Genomic DNA, 18,900 nt, shown 5'->3' with positions numbered 1-18,900 from the left:
AAGTAAACAGCAAACGAACGAAAATGGCGACAAGGAATGCAATTTTTGTGTTCAGCGACTATGCAAGCAACAAATTTGGATACGCCACCGAGGATATCGGCAAACTTTAGCGGCAACCCTAGACTCGGCACTGACAACATTTTACGCTGAGGTCCGGACTCAGAAGGCGAACTGTACTCGAAGAAGTCTTTGTGTTTTTGTTTCTTTGCATGTTTGCGTGTTCGGTGTAATAAAAATAATAACGCATGACAGCTAGGGCAATATCACGATTTTTTGCCTGCCCTCGGGCTGGTGGTCATTATCGAAATACTGATGATGCCCGAGCCGTAGGCAAGGGCATCATCAGTATTTCGATCATGACCACCATCCCTTGGGCAGGCAATAAATCGTCATATTGCCCTCCCTCTCATGTGTTATTATTTAAATAACACATGACAGTGAGGGCAATATTTAAGCAATAAAGCACACCCGGCGACGGTATACCACGAGATTTTGACCAGTTCACGAAATATATGCACGAGCGATAGCCCAAGTTGCATATATTTCGTGAACTGGTCAAAATCTAGTGGTGTACCGTCGCTGGGTGTGCTTTATTGCTATTATATCATAACAGAATGTTGAAATTCTGGCGCGTAACGTCAAAAAACGGATTTTTGCTGAAGCTGAGAGCTCGCACGTATGCCAGCCGTGTTATATCGCCAATATACCACGGTTCTTTTCGCGTCTCGACCAATCAGATCGCTGTATTTGCGCCATCAATATATTGGTATGATATAATATTATATTATTGCCTGAATATATGGGCTTATGCATAAGCCCAAGAGCTTGCGTGCATGCTTGAGGTCGCGCAAAGGCCACAGAATAAATCCAGCGTGGCATTGAAGGTCTTGAAAATCTTCACATTAATACTGCTGGAGTTTCCAAAGTCTTGAAGTAACACGCAAGTGACACAATGCCAAATGTCTGACTGGAAAACTGCGCGGTCCCCTATTTATACTCAAATGGTTTTGTAAGAGAATATAAGAACAATCTAGAAATTCTATTGATATGCTGATCACTGTTCAAAAAATATCTCCACTTACACGGCTAATTGAATTTCTAGAAGGTTCCAAACGTGACTAATTGATTCAAGGTCGTGAGGTCGTGGAGGACAGTGACCTTGATAATGTTCTAGACTAAGGTCATGAGAGTGGGGAGAAATGGCCTACATAACACATGTTATAACATGTTAAAAAGTTTAGATGATCCCGGTAGAGAAAGATAGGCAACTCAAATTAAAAAAATGCTTCATAGATATGGTTTTGGTATTGCCTGGATTGAACAACAAGTTGGAAATTCAGATATTTTCTTAAGTTTATTTACAAAGAGGATCAGATCAAAGAATGGCATCAAGAGATCACAAACTCATCGAAATAGACACTGTGTTGTAAATTTGAGTCTTTACTTGAACCCGTAAGATACCTGAATATTCTGAGCCAGAGGTATAAATTTGTACTGTCAAACTTTCATTGTTCTAACCACAAACTCAATCTTGAAACAAGGCGACATTTTAAATTCCATGTCAGGAAATGTTATGTATTCATTGCAAAAATGTAAAAAGATATCGAGCTGTCGAAGATGAATTCCATTTCGTATTTATCTGTCCACTTTATGAAGAAATTAGAGAAGAGTATATACCTAGGTCTATGAGATTAAAATCCATAAATTGGCAAGTTAATTGGATTTTTATCATCTCTAAACCCATAAATAATTTGTCAACTTTCTAAGTATTTATTGTCAGCCTTTAAACTTGGAGATGATACTGTTCCGGACCTATAGGTGTTATGCGATTTATAATAAATACCTATTACCTGGTCATGTGTAACCAGAAACACATCGCTATTCCCCAAGGCCGTAGGCCGAGGGGTATAGTGATGTGTTTCCAGTTAAAACGGCCACGAGGGGTAATATAAAAGGAGCTCTATAGCCCGAATAAAGACTAGGTTATAGGTGTTTTATAACACACCACACGCTCATGTTTTATTATGTTATAGTTTTAAATGTGTTTTGATATTTTGCACGGCAGCAATCCATTGTGACAAGTTTACTTGGCGATATTTCAACAAAGGTTGCAGTTGTATGTGGTACCAATTTCTTTCAAAAATATTCTAAGCATGCCAGCAACGTCTTTAGTTGCACTTGAATCTTTTTCGTCCATGAGCTGTTCAAGTTCCTACGTTGTTGGAATGTTGGAAAATCTATTTTAGATAGAGGCTCGTCGTTCATCCCGGACGCACATAACATTCTAGTCACCCGCCATTGTTGCAAAGCTGCAGACGACACTACGGTCACGTGACCAGGCACTTTTCCAAATTTGGTCATTGTCAGGTGTGCAAGTATTTACATCACATGACTAGAAAATTCACTTCATTGGCAGAATCTTGAAAAATAGCCTATTCTTGTCTGGTTAACGAAAAAAGGTATCACTGAACTAAAATATGCATGGGCTACCGGCCATTGTCATCGCGCTACCAACTTCAAAAAATTAAATTAAAAAGTTAATTTCGAGCCCTGATTGTAAATACTTTACAATGGACCGAGGCTCTGTGTTGAAATAAATAAACTAACACTAAAACTGAATCTGATTCACTATACACTGCAGTCTATGAGGAAACTATGAATGGCTTTATTACAATACAAAACTTGCTAAATCTGTGTATTTATAGACATTTGATAATTGATATTGATATTCTTGATTAGATTAAGGTGGTTACAAGGGCAGGTGTGTGCAAGAAATTCGATTGTGGAATTTCACTGAACATGTTGATTCACTATACATAGTAGTCTATGAGAAAACTACCAATTACGCATCGGTTATCATTTACCGAATTGTTATTCAAAGTTGTTTTGACCTCAACCTTCAAGCTGTTATTGATGACACTAAGCACTATTCTAAATAGTTTGTATTCTGTCAAAGTCCTCAAAAAATAAAAATGTACTTACGGCGACATGAACGTTTTACACTGACCTAGACTGAGAATTTTATCAAAAATCAGTTATCTTCCAAATTTTAATTGAAAGGTTAAGTTGAAAGTTTTAGACAAGATAGAGGACAGTCAGAGGGGTGAGTAAGTCGAAATCATGACAACCTAAGTCTTTTGCCTCAAGGTGGCTGCTTGAATCATCAATAAATTGTTTATATACCTTAAAAATTGCACCCGAAGGGCGCGCCGAAAATGGGAATGGCAGGAAATGAAAGTGTCAGAAGGTATTTGAAAAGGAATTAGGTATTCAATAAAGTTTCAAGTCCCTTCCCCTTTGTAATGTCAATTTTTTCAGACCCCCCTTGGCATGTTGTAAATGTTTTCAAGTCACCCCCGAAATCCCCCTGCAGAGGTCTTTGTGAATGCAGCCCTATATTAGAAGAAAATTATTTTTGTGTTGTATTTTTGGAGCATGTGGAAATGCTTATAATTTATTTTGCAAACACTGCCTGTATATTTTGCAAACACTGCCTATCCTATTGTGGACAGTTTGTAAAATATAGAATCCAAGTCGTCAGTAACGATGTAACTAGTCAGAGATTTTGCTTATAGATTCTTAAAAAGGAAACAAGTCGAAAATTTTGCCTGCAGCCTCTGTAGCTTTGGGAAAAAATCCCGAGGAACAATTTTTTTCTCTAGCTTTACCAGCATGTATGAAATTACTTCTATTCTTTGTCAGTTTGGTTTTTCTTTCCTCTAATCAATATTATAGATGAAGCATTGATTTCTGATAAAAGGTCAACCTCAGTAGCAAAGAGCAACATTAGAAGTAAAAAATGTTTTTGTACTTTGTTAAAAGGAATTTATGGAAATTTATGACAATGTAGAATTTATTTCACTTCTCCAAAACGTAAGTTGGAATAAAGTACATTAGTCCTGCAAACACTATTGTGTGCAATATACGATGTTATCATGTCCAAAGATATTCATCAGCTTGGCAGATTAAATGTAGAATGAAGTTTCTATAACACAATCAGTCAACGTTTTTCAGCGTATTGAGCTTTCGATCTGTCATGGACGACGATCTTCGTCAGAAATACAAAAAGAAATGAATAATTTATAGTTGACCACTAGATGGCGGTGTGATCAACTGATTGTAATATGTGGTATTTCAAGACCCCCATCTCTGTTTATTTGTGGATTGTGACGTCAAATGTTAATGGCTTCTCGGATCTTCCTTGGCAAGTCATACTGTGCTGAATCAATGATAGCAATGGAATTCCAATGGATATCTTGATGGAATTGCTGTGCATGTTGGAATAAGATGAAATTGTCTTACTAATATCTCAAACGGATTTCCGATGTGCGTCAATTCTTGTTTTAAGTTGTCTACCTGTCTCACCGATGTAAGTTTGGTCACAATCCTTACACGGTATCTGGCATATTGTACCACATCGCTGTTCCGGGGTTGTTTTGTCCTTTGGAAAAACAAGAAGGTGCCGCAAAGTTTGATTGGGTTTGAAAGCGACGGATATGCTGTGTTTCCTGTAAATTCTGCGGAGTTTCTCTGAGATACCTTGTGCATAAGGCAATGTTATCCTACCTTTCGTTGATTTTTTGACTTTTTGGCTATCCTCAGTTCGGGAGATAAAGCAATCATATGCCGATGTTGTTTTAGTGCCCATAATGGATAACCCACGCAAGAAAGAATAAAATGGTCATGACCATTTATTCATTCTCGCGTGGGTTTCATGTATCGTGTCTTAAACAGGGGTCGAATACATGAATGTCAAACAATATAAATAGTGTCTCGTATCAAACAAAATTCACGAAAAATGACCGACTTTGTTCCTTTAAAGGCTCCAGTTCAAGAAAAAAATGCTCGAGTTTTTCAATGTATTGTTTTAGATTGGTTCTATCTTATTGTGTACAAACCAAATAGACGAGTTGCAGTGCACTAACTCAAAATGTTGTTGACCCTATTGTGTAAGGTCAAGAGAATAAAACAACTAAGGCTGTTAACAGTCCAGTTCCTGACATTGTTTCAGGGATGGGGTTTCTCCATCAAAGTTGACAATTTGAACATTTTATTGCTTACTACAAGCCTCATCTAAAAGTGTTTGAAAAAAAAAACACAGCCTGAATATATTCCTGCTTTTCTATATTGTCACTGATATTGTCTTGGTGTAATATCAACATCAATGACATTTATACTCTTGCCACCGTTCAGATCATCTTCAATCATAACAAAGCAAGACATGGCAATTTGTCACATTTATTACTTGATTTGAAAATGAAAAAAAACCCCCAAATATTACATGAATCACTATCAAATTTCATCAAAGAGGAGATTTCTATTTCTCCAGATCTGTACAACCCTGATGATATGTAAATGTCCACTGCTGTACATGTACTGAAGTATTCATTGGAATGTAGTGCTGGACATAAGGATGTAAGTTACCAAACATAACAGCGTTTACACTATAAAAGCTGATACAGTTCTATGCCATATCATGAGTGTTCAATCAATCAATGCCTGAATAAGACAATGTGGAACCATAAAAAACAGAATACTGATGGTCAGAATTTTCAAAGTACAATCATAATTAATTACATAGTTCGGGATGATAGCATTGTTAAATCATCATTAAAATTTCCTATTTATGTAATTTCGTATTCTATACGACCTTATTTGTGATTTATTCTGAAAAACATGTCTTCCTATTGTAGTGTCATAGCTTTATAAACTGAATCAGTAACGCAACCTCTGAGGTTTCTGTAGGATTTAATGTATGAACGAAAGTAGTTAAAAGATTTCAACATTGGGGGCGCTATACACCAAAGCTCTCCTCAGCTGCAGCACAGTATATTAAAATGTACCTTCACATTTCGCTCACTTCAAAGGCAAATTGATACGAAAATGCAATTGTAACTTAGGCGATGAGGAAAATTTTTATATTTTTGGGGGGACTGTCCGAACTACATAAACGTTTGGAGACCGGAAGATCTGCAAGCTGTCGGCAAACAAGAAATATGGAAGGACAGTTGCACGACTATATCCATGCTAATTTAATCATCTTTTTTGTCATCAGTACTAACACCACACAAAATATCCAGAAAATTTAGTATCATTAGTTCCCCGTCTACGGGTCATTTCTCTTCAATCGCTGTGGAAGGACTGTCTCAGAAAGCGAGATCTAGGGTGCTCTGTACTCGCACTTTCAATTGGTTACAATTTCTTGTAATAGGTATTGGCTACCCCCAGTGACACGGTACCCGCAGTGACATCACCACATCTACGGCGCAGCGCAGGTGGTATACATATCGTGGGACTACAGATGGCTATCATTAACCTCTTAAACAAAACAAAACGAAAATCGACAAAAACCACAAAAAACAAACAAACAGTGAACTCTTACGTCGATTTGTTAAACGAACGTGACTGAAATGGTTGAGAAATACGCTTTAAATATCAGTTGTAATTCCTTCGTGTTCGACTGTCAACGTAGCCCCAACACTGCGAATGTGTAATAAACCGATCTCAAAATATCCTAAACTAAGAGTTTTTTTTAAATAAGACCTATTAGAGAATGAAAAAGTATAAGCTTAACACTGTCATAAGTGTCATGTAAATTCACTCGTTTTTAACATCTTTTTAGATTTCCCGCCATTTTCGAAAACTAATCACATGACAGAGAAAAGAGAGATTACAACAACAAAATGTTGGTCATTGTGTGTTGTGCATTCAAGTAAATGGTATTATGCTTGTTTCTTTTATGATCACGATGTGTATGCGCAGGAAATACTGCATTTTTGTACTTTTCTGTGGGGGCGTCATTTTATGAGTAAGGCGCCCTTTGTTACAACATATTAAAACGCGTAGGCATGGTCCAAATCAGCGTGCAGTGATACTTCTGTATATGTCATTCAGTTAGCACAGTTACACGAATCAACTTTGGTTTGAAAATAAAATAATGAAAATAATGCATACAATTCGCAGCTATTGGGGCTTAACAGGTATAAACACAGGGTACCCAGACATCTGGTTGTTGTTTGTATTGTTGTTTATGTCATAAGAAACGCTACAAGGACACTATCATTATTTGACAAGATACATGTCTCTGCAATGAAGAGAGTGTACTAGTACGTTAGCAGAGGGTTGTATCGGGTCAAATACTATGATAGTGTCCTTGTAGCGTTTCTTATGACATCTACAAAGCCAATTCTATAGTCAGGAATCATCACCACCCACTTTACAAGGAATTCAATATTTTACCATCTCGCCAGCGTTATAGGGTTCCAATAACTAGAACAAATAGATCAAAACATTCGTTCATTCCCACTGCAATTTCTGTACTGAATCAAAACAGAAACGACTAGTCATCTCTGCTTTTATATAATGTGTTTTAACGTCACTGACCTTTTTTAAATATAACATGTCTTATCTGTGTAACTTTTTGACTTGTCCGCTGTCGTACAAAGAATTGCCCATGTTTTGGGATAATAAAGAGCTATTGTAATTGTAATTGTACATTACGTTTAAAACAACAAAAATAACAACATAACAGTTATGTTCGTTGCATTTTATTGTCAACAACAACAACAACAACAACAACAACACGACTAATACACATTAACAACAATACAAACAACAACAACCAGATGTCTGGGTACCCTGTGGTATAATGACAGTTATCCAGATATACGAAACCGGGAGCTGTTCTAGTCGGGAGCACTAAAAACTGCTAGTATCAACTACGGTGGTGCCTGTGTTCGGGAGAAGAAAGAGAAAATTTGTTGGAGGGTAGGGCAGCTTTTCAAATCGTGATGGAAGGGCAGTTGCAAACAGCTTTTATTTTCTCCTCGAAACTTTTATGATGCCAAAAATTCATTTATACGTTATATTTAAACTTAAATAGAAGCACTGAAAACAACTATGGTTACAATTTCTTGAAATAGGTTGGTTGGCTGTATAATTTAAAGGGATAAAGTCGGCCATTTTCCATGAATTTTGTTTGATGCAAGATACCACTTACGTTGTTTGACATGTTGAAAGATACTGAAAGAACGAGTGACCATGCATATATTCGACCCTTGTTTTTAGAAAAATTAAATGAAACCATTGCGAAAATGAATTAATGGTCAAGACCATTAATTCATTTTCGCCATAGTTTAATGTATCGTGTCTAAAATCGGGGTTGAATATATGCATGGTATTCATTCATTATCTTTCAACGTGTCAAACAATATGAGTAGTATCTCGTGTCAAATAAAATTTATGAAAAATGGCCGACTTTTTCCCCCTTAAAAGATTATGTTCTCCGGGACGTCAAAGTAGATACAAGTGGTCAGACCAATGAGAGTGTGTTTCTGAAAGCAAAACGAGTTGGTAGTTATTGAAGCCACGGAAAATAAGTAGGTCAAAGTGAGCATGCAAAGACGCACAGTGTTGACAGTCGGTCCGACGTTCTCGAACTCAATAACTATTAACTGCCGACGAGACTGAAGAAAGTGTCATGTATCAACCATGACTGGTCGATGGTCTCATTCTCTTGTTTAAACTCATTAAAGCCAACTTATAGAAATTATTTAAAGTAATAATAAAAAAGGCATCAGCATTCTTGAGATCAAAGGAGCCATGTATACTGGTGCGAGCTTGAAAACTTTTAAAACAGTCCTTGCACTATTATTCTTTCACGAAGACTGACCCACATGACTTCAAGTAACCAATGGGATTGGGCGGTCACCTTGGTGTATCCTGAATGTGTACCTGTGAGGACTGGCTGTTCTTTCTATGGAGTAGACTCCCCACAAGTCACTTATGAAAACTGTATTGCAAAGTCGCCAATGCAGAAGTTTCCATGTTTTCTTTCTCTAATTTGTTACTATAATCAAAACATCTCACGCATATGTGCATGAAATCGACACTTTCGGCTAACCACCACGACGCCTTCTGAAAATCACAAACATGTTTGGGGTGGCACCTAATTGATTACTCTAATTGTCTGACACCAACGATGTACACAGGTTGTAGTTTACAAATATGGCGGAGAGACTAATCCACCAACCTCTCCCGGCTCCGTGGAACTTCGGCGTTTTAGCTGACGGGCGCATCTTTTTTATCAAGTAAGCAATTCGTTTGATAACCGGTAACTTCAATGATATCAAAGTTGTGAAACTTCGTCTTGACAAACTTTTCTTCTGTTCCGTTGGCAGCGACGAAACTCGGACGACAACATGGTTGCATCCAGTGACAGGCGAACCCCTTGCCACCGGAAACAAGCCCCGACGAGGTGAGATTCACAACTTACTTCAAAAATTAGTTAATCTTGCTGAACATGCAATCAAGCGACCCTGTCCCTTGCTGGTGAATTCTATATTTGGTATAATGTATGCGTGAACGCCAACACTGGATCTGTCAGAGTCAGGGCATGCCGCCGATCGAGTCGATCTCCGAGTTTTGGCACCGCGGGTATGCACTGTGCCAACTGAACTTTTGATTTCTCTGGTTCTTTGACAGATCTGCCCCGCGGATGGGAAGAGGCCGTGACCCCAGAAGGTGCGCCATACTTTGTGAAGTAAGTGGTGCCTATTAATTTTTGTGAGCACCCACACATATCATGCATATACAACACCAGACCGTTTCTTGTTTAGAAAGCAACGAGCTCATTTATATGACCCCGCTGTGTTTACAACGATTGGGTCGTCTGCGATATTCACCGCAACAGCTGTTTGTGAATAATAAACGTGATTGATTCAGCCGTTCAGCAGCTCCCCGAGTTTTGTTCACTCTCTCACCGGAACCACGGCTGGAGACGATAGATGACGTTAGTAGCCCTGTAACCTAGTCGTTTGTCATTCCAATTTTACAAAAGAAATCCTCGAGCCCGTTACTGATCATGTCTGTTCAGTCGATTACTGACCCATCATTGTAATCAACTGGAGGGCATATTGTCTCTTTGAAACCACTGTCAATTGCTATTCTTAGCAAACACAAAAGGCCGCAGTTGTGGCCTCTCTCAAGTATTAACGCTTTACGCTGTTTTTGTTTCAAAAAAGGTGTATAGTTAATAACAAGTCGTGGGCGTGTGTTCAACTGCTGTTTCTAATCTGTGGGTGTATCTATGTCTCACCGAACTTTGAATGTGAACTTGGCACAGGATTGTCAACCTTGATTTTGTCACTGTCACCAGTGACAGATACGGTGTGGTATTTCTCACCTGGCCCTGAATTTTTGTGGACATGGTCGTTCCCTGGGCAACACTTCATGCTCTCATGCATTTCGTATGAGCCATTTTATATTTTGTGAAAGACATCAACTAATTTTACAATATGACTCAGGAATCTGTTTCAGCCATAGGACAACAATCTTGAGTTCACAACTTTTGGTCATGCTGGTGTGAACATCTCAGACATTGTCAGGTAGTGTGTACCAGTTACACATTCCATACACAGTAGAACTGTATTTCGAAGCCTCATTCTATCGGCCCGGTCAGGAAGTCCCCCAATTTTTTATTCATCCTTGTTTTTGCCCTCCAGCGCCTTTGACTCACCTGAAAGGGTGGTGACCCATTAAACAGTTTACAGAAAGGTGTTGATGTCCTTTAGATCTGTTGACGCAAGCCGTCTAGCATGTTGACGTAGTTTAGTCAAATGAGATTGCATTATGAAGCAAAACACACCTTTACACTTCCGGAGTATAAAGCCCCTGACACTTCAGAACATTTCCTATCAGAATTAACATGACTCCATTGCATTAGAAACAGGGTGTTGCTTTCAATGAAAGTATCAACACCCCCAGCTCTTTCATCGGCAAGAAAGCTTTGTTGTTTTCTCTGGCAAAGGTGAAATTTTATAAGAGGACAACGTGGGCAGAATGGTTAAAGGGCTAACCTGCTGTGCCCTTGAGTGTCTTACATACTTTTTTTGCAGATAAGTTCCTCTATATGTTTGTTTTCAGATGTGGGGGAACTTTGCCAAAATCCTACCCCGTTTTTGAAATGTTACATGCCTACAACATGGTGCAAACAATTGGGCTATACCATTACACCATGATGGTAGGGTGTTAACAGCTTAATGTCGACAACAGTAATTGAATTCATCAACCATGGAAAAGCAGTATAATTATGATATTAATCAGAAGAAATTCATTTTCACATATGCTTCATGCATGCAGTGGTGATGTGTCTACCGTGATATTAATACTAATTACAGCCACTTTACAAGTCACAGTGTCCCTCAAAATTAACTCAATGAAAGTGACACATTATGCATTACTTACACATGATGAACATCTACGCCATTTCAATTCATAGAAGACTTGTGTACTTTCATTGACACCGGATGCTTCTGCATCTATTCCCAAGTCCGGTATCATTCTGGTTTTCAGGAAGTGTACTAAACCTTTCCACCCACATTTTCTTGAATGTGGACTCAAGCCACTTGTTCAGAAATGGAAATGTGTCAAAGTTTGTTAGCACACAGGTGACAGCTGACCTTGAGCTGTAGAATTGTAGTCCATGAAAAATACTATGTCAGACTGGGTATAAATTTTCCCAACATGTTCATTTATTTATGCTGCCTTGCTTATGATCCTATAGCTGATGAGCCAACCCTGTTAATTGACCTCTCTTGTTATGCATAGTGGTGCAATCATACCATAGAAAAACATATTGGTTTTACCAAATCTTAGTATGAAGTGTACGACTTGTCCCTCTTCAGACCTAAATGGTAAACTCCAATATAATCGGTATAGGAGTGTTTCCTGTAGATACTGTTTGCTTTGGGTTGCATCTCTGTGATAGTTAAAGAACTGACAATACATGCTTGTCTGGACAGCTGGTATTTAGGTAACCTATATTTCAACCAAAATTTCAGTTTTAATATTTGCTTTCATGACCCATATTGGCACGCAGTCCTTGATATAAATCCTTTGATGGACAGTCTGAAATGAGGTAATAAAGGCAATGCTTGGGGTCAATCACTGTGTGTTCAGTTTTAAAGAGTTGGGGCTTAAGTCACACACAAACCAAAGCCGTTGTTCTTTAATAGCTCAGTATATTCAATTGTAAACCACATTTCTTGTATTCTCAAACTTTAGTGATCTGTTAAAACCCATTAATTTTCTTTTATTAGGTACATATTATGATTATTAGGAATTTGAAATGGCCGTTGAATATAATGATACTGTATATTATCATACATGCTATGCCTGTATTGCCATTCTCCTATTGTTTAGACGCTACTAGTATGAACCCGTATTTTAACTAGTGAAAATACGAATTATATTTTCACTGTAACCGAACTACTCTCAGCTACGCGTACGCGTGACCTTCGCTGGGATGTTAACATACATGTAAAACTTAGACGTAGACTTGTGACACTTCGAAACGTCATTGTGAATGTGATTTATGGTCAAAATTTTGTTCTTTGCAGTCAGTTCATGGGCATCGCGCTTAGGTACAAGTAGTTGTACCAAAAACATACAAACGAACGCATTGAAAATGTAGATGTTTTGCCGACCCGACACTGTCATCGTTCACGGCCAATCCTATACGGTGGTGTTTTCGTCTACTTTGCGCTGCCGAAGATTACGATCTCGATTGACGGAACCGCTACATGAAAAGTTTCCTGTTTACGAGTTTAAGTATCTGAGTGATGAATTTCATCGTTTACAACCATAAATGAGCCATAAAAATGCAAACCGCACTGAAAATACTCACGACAGACACGTTAAATTTCCGATTGGTACCTGTCAGTGAGATTCACAGGTCATGATGGTGTCCGGTCCCACCGGTGCGGGTTTCGGAGACAATGTAAGATACTAGGGAAAGTACAACTTTTGTTTAGGTTGTTGTGAAAGAAACTTAGTTCTATTTAGGCAAGCCAGTGACGAAAGTATACGAGCAGGCGATGTAATTCGTACAGCAACAAAATCACGAGACGAGTTACGACGCTACGGCTTACAATGTACTCACTTCACGTTTTCCCTAATCCGCTCACAAATTCCTTTCTAAGATGGTAAATTCGGCATATTTGACGACTGAGGACATGTATAATTCTTGGAAATAAACTGACTGGTACGGCTATTATATCCACTGTGCATTCATAGATGATGTCGCAGAGCTGCTTGCTTTATGCTCTCAGCTGCTCGATCGACATGATCGAGTTTGAAATCGAACGTTGGCGCGGCGCGAGTATTTTGACCCAATTTTGGCCGGCCTCATAACTTTCGCGAAGGGATGAGTGTATGTTTCAAAACACGAAAACACACTCATTTTACACACTCCAGCCTATTTTTACATCCACCGCCATTTCAAGTAAAAAATAAATCTTTTTCAAAGTGTGAAAACCTGTGTCGACATCTTTATATTTAAATTGTTCGCTTTAAAAGTGTGCCATAAACCCTCCTTTGAAGTGGAATGGCCCAACAGCGGAATAATATCAAGAAGTGATACGGTTGTCATCACTCCTTAGCAACCAACTTTTTATCAGTACAGCGATGAGCAAGCAAGGTCGATTTCAGTTGATTTCGTCGCTAATTTCGGAACGTCTGTAGGAAAACAGTCATAACCAAAGCATGCATGTATGATAAAGGGGTTATTACACGAAGTTTGGGCGATACCGTGTCGTATTCTCGTGATGTGTCCGTATTTTGACTCGTTGCTGCGCAACTCGTCAAAATACGGACACATCACTCGAATACGACGCGGTATCGCCCAAACTTCGTGTAATAACCCCTAATTGTCATTTGACTCTAAGAATTTGATACATGTAGTGCAATATTCCCAGATCTACTTTTGAATCATTATTGAAGAAAAATTATTTGATACTAATGATTAGTCATTTTCACATTGTAACAAAAAAATGGTAATACCCTAGAATACTGAAACTTGAACTAAAGAAAGAAAAAATCCGTCTATTTTGGTCGATAAGTGCCATCTGACAATTTCATTTCCTTTCACTGAACGTAACTTAGAGGAAACTGTCAGGGTAATAAATCAAGCGATAATCAACAGACAGTGTGATTTCATGAATGCTGGATTGATGAGGAACAATGTTGTGCTTCTACAGTAGTGGTATATGCACATATAGAGAATGTATACATTGCAGTCATGGTATGGTACACAGTTCAATCTTTCATAGTTTCATGGTAATCAAACTATCAAATTTTACGAAAAAAAAGTAGTTTAAAAATTGTTTTGAAATGTGTGAAAAAGTGCCTCTTCACAGGGAATGAACTGTGTCATTTGATTAAAAAAAGTGTGAAAAGGTTTAGATGTGTATAAAAACTGCCTCTTTGAATTGTACATGGAACAGTGAGTCATATTGTACTTATTAGTCCCCACGGACACCGTCCGGGGGGACTTATAGGTTTGGTCATGTCCGTGCGTGTGTGCGTCCGTGCGTGCGTGTGTGCGTGCGTCCGTCCGTTCACGCAGATATCTCAGAGATGCAAGAAGCGATTTCATTCAAACTTGGTACAAGGATTACTTCATATGTCATACAGATGCACGTCAATTTGTTTTGTGATACGATCCAATATGGCCGCCAGGCGGCCATTTTATTACGATTTTTTCATGTACAGAGCCATAACTCAGACATGTTTCAACCGATTTTATTCAAAGTTGGTACAATGACATTGACCAATGTCATAGATATGCACGTCGATTTGTTTTGTGATACGATCCAATATGGCCGCCAGGCGGCCATTTTATTACGATTTTTTCATGTACAGAGCCATAACACAGACATGTTTCAACCAATTTTATTCAAAGTTGGTACAAGGACATTAACCAATGTCATAGATATGCACGTCATTTTGTTTTGTGATACGATCCAATATGGCCGCCAGGCGGCCATTTTATTACGATTTTTTCATGTACAGAGCCAGATCTCAGACATGTTGCAACCGATTTTATTCAAAGTTGGTACAAGGACATTGACCAATGTCATAGATATGCACGTCATTTTGTTTTGTGATACGATCCAATATGGCCGCCAGGCGGCCATTTTATTACGATTTTTTCATGTACAGAGCCATAACTCAGACATGTTTCAACCGATTTTATTCAAAGTTGGTACAAGGACATTGACCAATGTCATAGATATGCATGTCGATTTGTTTTGTGATATGATCCAATATGGCCGCCAGGCGGCCATTTTATTACAATATTTTCATATACAGTGCCATAACTCAGACATGTTTTAACCGATTTTATTCAAAGTTGGTACAAGGACATTGACCTATGTCTTACGTATGTACATCAATTTGTTATGTGATACGATCCAATATGGCCGCTAGGCAGCCATTTTATTACGATATTTTCATGTACAGAGCAATAACTCAGACATGTTTCAACGGATTTTATTCAAAGTTGGTACAAGGAGATTGACTAATGTCATACATATGCATGTCAATTTGTTATGTGATACGATCCAATATGGCTGCCTTGCGGCCATTTTATTACGATTTTTTCCTGTCGAGGGCCATAATACTCTAAGGCATATCTTAACCGATTTTATTCAAAGTTGGTACAAGGACATTAACCCATGTCATACATATGTATGTCAATTTGTTCTTGATATGATCCAATATGGCTGCATGGCAGCCATTTTGTTACAATTTTTTCGTGTCCTTAGCCAAAACTTGGGCATGTCTCAATTAATGAAGAGGACTCTATCCTCTTAGGACATGTAATCAAAGTACCCATTAACAAGTGGGGACTGTGTCATCAACGATGACTTATTTAGTGAATTCTTGAAATTTGCTAGGAGGTGAAATCAGCCCACTTAAGGTGAAAATATGTCAAAAATTCCAGGTATCTGATGTCATCGTCATGTCGAAATCTTTCAATTTGGAATAGCAAAATAAATGTGGCAAAATAAAGTCTCATTGAAAATTGTTTTATTTCTGCAAATATTACCATTTCTCCAATCCCATGAATTTGTCAGGATCTTAAAAGAGGACAGGAAGTGACCTTGCGCATGACCTTATCAATTTATCAGTGAACCAAAAACACAAACAGGGAAAATAGTTATGAGGTTAAATAAATAACCATCAACAAGGCTGTAGCACAACATTGCAGTCTTAAAGGAGGTTCTTAGCGGGAGTACCATGCAAACCTCAAGCGTATTTGTTTTATTTAGTGCCATATAAAACCCTGGTAATGGGAAAATAATAGCTTGAAACAGGCCACCTGTAATACAAGCGCACCCTGTGTGTACAGTTCACTGCTGTGCCCTTGAACAGGTGTAGTGGTACTGAGGTTACAGGGCCAATTTATCCCCCTTTCAATTATTTTTTTGAATCATAATTTTTGCTGAGAAAATATTGAACCCTTTTATCCTCATTCCCCCGTACAAATTCAAATGTAAAACCATAGGATCATAGGAAGTGAAAGTGTTGCACTAAGCAAAATCTTACGGTAAAAGAGTTAGAGATGAATTTGAAATGACTTTCTGTAAATATAAATGACTTTCTGTAAATATAAACAGAAGACCAATTTACCTGTTGGTGTGCTAGAATGGGGTGTTATATTTTCTAATTGTAAATACCGACAACTATAGATTTGTCTGTTAGACCAATAGATGATCTCTGACTTTGTTTTATATTAGTTTCATGCCAGTAATTCAAAAAAATAGATACAGATTTAAGTCTCAACTTACTGTCAAGGTCATGACCTTAGCCTTGCGTGGTTTTTCCATTCAAACCAAAAGGAATGCATACTTTGTTGGCTTGGTTCTTGGTATAGGGTATAGTACTGTAGGCTACTACATCATATCAGCTGTAAGTCTCTAGACAAATTTTACAAAATTAGTTCTAAAAAATTTCCATGTACACTTTCAGTACTGGAACTCACAGACATATGTGTCAATTTTTTCCATTGTATCATTTATAGGGCAGAACCATTTGATTTCAGGGGTGTTGGAGGTGGAGGAAATGGGAATTTGACAGCAATTTTTTTTCTGTCACTGTGACAGCAATTTTATTCTATTGTCAGTCTGTTTCTTTTCTCAAGCTATTACATGTACAGGAGCAAAGAATTTTTTTTACTCCTTCATGTGCCGTCAATTCTTTTCCCATAATCCTACACTCCACATCACCCAGAAATCAAATAGTTCTCCCGTTACAGGGATATCAACATACAAGTGTGATGTGAATTAGTGCAGGGCTGACTCAGAGACCATATCCTCATTTCATATTACTCCAGAAAATTAATAAAGACAAAAATCTAGAAGTTCCCTCGTACAACAAACAACAACAAAAAGAACAATGACAAAAACACTCAGCCTTGGAAGCAGTATCAGACATTTTGATATCAGAAGTTTTAAGTTTTGGCTTGAAACACATACATGGCATTCCCATAGTGTGAATTCAACACAAACTATGCATAGACTGGCATCAAAACAATAACTTGGGCAGACTTATGTCGTAAAATTTATAAAAAGAACCACTTAGTTTTTATGAGGTTATGGGTTCACATTATATTGAAAAGAGTGTCTGTGGGTGGTTTGCAGACTGGTGGATAGTGTATACAATTCTTGGTCTCTAGTTTGTAAAAGGATTATTTCCAGGTGTTCAATCAGTATAGAAACAGAATTTGGTCTGTTCTCTCTTTCTAAGCAAAGCTTAGGTACAAACAAATTTCTCATCAGGTAACAGAGATGTAGGTCTGTACATCATGAAGTAGTAGACAACGCACATAGTCAAACAACAAACAATCATTTTCTCTGGCACTGTCAAAAACCTGTGCATGTGTTCAGTTCATGTTTCTGTCTAAGAGATGTCCTGATCAGAAAGGTGACCCTAGGACAGGTTAAACTGGCTTTTTTGTTACAGTGTAACTTTGCCTTGCTTAGCATATGTATTGCATGATGAATATGGTCATTGAGCTAGAAACGTTTTGTCCATGTTGATGTTGTGAATGCTACAAATCTGTGATTGTAAATCTCTCTGCAGCTGATTATTGGAGGGGCAAACATGGCTCAGATATATGTGTAAATATTCACATCTAATAATCCCTGCATAATTACTGATACTAAGTGGTTAAAACAACAAAATAATGATAGCATTGATACAAGATAAACCCTACTCTAGTGTATAGGCTTTCAGTTACATCATGGAGCTCCATGGTTACATGCATATGTACAAATTCTGGCATTTTTCGGATGGGATTAAAGAGAAGGCAAGTTGTTTCCACCGATTTACAGTTCATTGGAATTTGAAACAACAACGCCAACATGTGCCCAATGTCACAGAATATGTCCGTTTAAACCTTCTCAGTCCCCAGTTCTCCTCAACAGTTGATGCGTGTGAAGTAAGTGTTCATTAACACTTTGTCAATCTTTGTTCTCCTCTGAAATCATTTATCAACTAAATAAATTTCCTGTCAGATAAATTTGATAATATAGAAGGAACCTTGAAGGCCAAGAAACTCTAGTATTCTCACGCTGCCCTGAAGTAGATTCACAAACCCGCCCATCTGATTTACACAACAAATGTCCCGCAGTGATCCTCCAAGCTATTTTGTCAACATTGTCCAAAGCAAGCTTTGCTTGCATGCCAAGGGCACGGCACTGACAGGGCTGGTCCAGCCAAGTGTAAATGTAAACAAACTTTTACCACTGTTACCATCTATTTAGATTGTTCAAAGTCCCTCATTGATTTCTGGTCAGCAGTAATTTTATTTGTGTCACGGAAAAAGCTGTGAACAACAGCTATACATGCCTGAGAAGTCGCAGTAAAGCTCGTTCTTCGTGGAAGTTTTTAAAAATAATTTCTAAGCATGAGTGCACATGCCATAAATTTGTTTGTAATGACCTTAGCGTGAACCCACAGGCCACCTGGATACCGCCATTGGGGAACTCAGCGTAGCCAAGTGAATAAAACTACAATTGTTTACTGGCTTGCTCAGAAATTTCATGAGTCCCCGAG

At 38.1% G+C, this 18,900-nt stretch overlaps 2 protein-coding genes across 21 annotated transcripts in view; one reads left to right on the top strand and one right to left on the bottom strand.

The window, feature by feature from the left end:
* The window catches only part of LOC139140318 (uncharacterized), a 384,451-nt gene that overhangs the window by 164,819 nt on the left and 200,732 nt on the right, over window positions 1–18,900 (bottom strand). The window lies entirely within an intron of this gene.
* Window positions 8,933–18,900, top strand: part of LOC139140197 (uncharacterized) — a 98,771-nt gene continuing 88,803 nt past the window's right edge. For all 19 annotated transcript variants that reach the window (XR_011553971.1, XR_011553968.1, XR_011553964.1 and 16 more), the window contains exons 1-3: window positions 8,933–9,089; window positions 9,180–9,256; window positions 9,484–9,541. Coding sequence is in view for 15 of the 19 variants with exons in the window: in XM_070709422.1 (XP_070565523.1) it covers window positions 9,007–9,089; window positions 9,180–9,256; window positions 9,484–9,541 (218 nt within the window). In the remaining 4 variants the exon portion in view is untranslated. The remainder of the gene's footprint in view (window positions 9,090–9,179; window positions 9,257–9,483; window positions 9,542–18,900) is intronic.

This window comes from Ptychodera flava, chromosome 1 (assembly GCF_041260155.1).
Source record: "Ptychodera flava strain L36383 chromosome 1, AS_Pfla_20210202, whole genome shotgun sequence".
Lineage (NCBI taxonomy): Eukaryota > Metazoa > Hemichordata > Enteropneusta > Ptychoderidae > Ptychodera > Ptychodera flava.
This window is presented reverse-complemented; position numbering and strand designations above follow the sequence as displayed.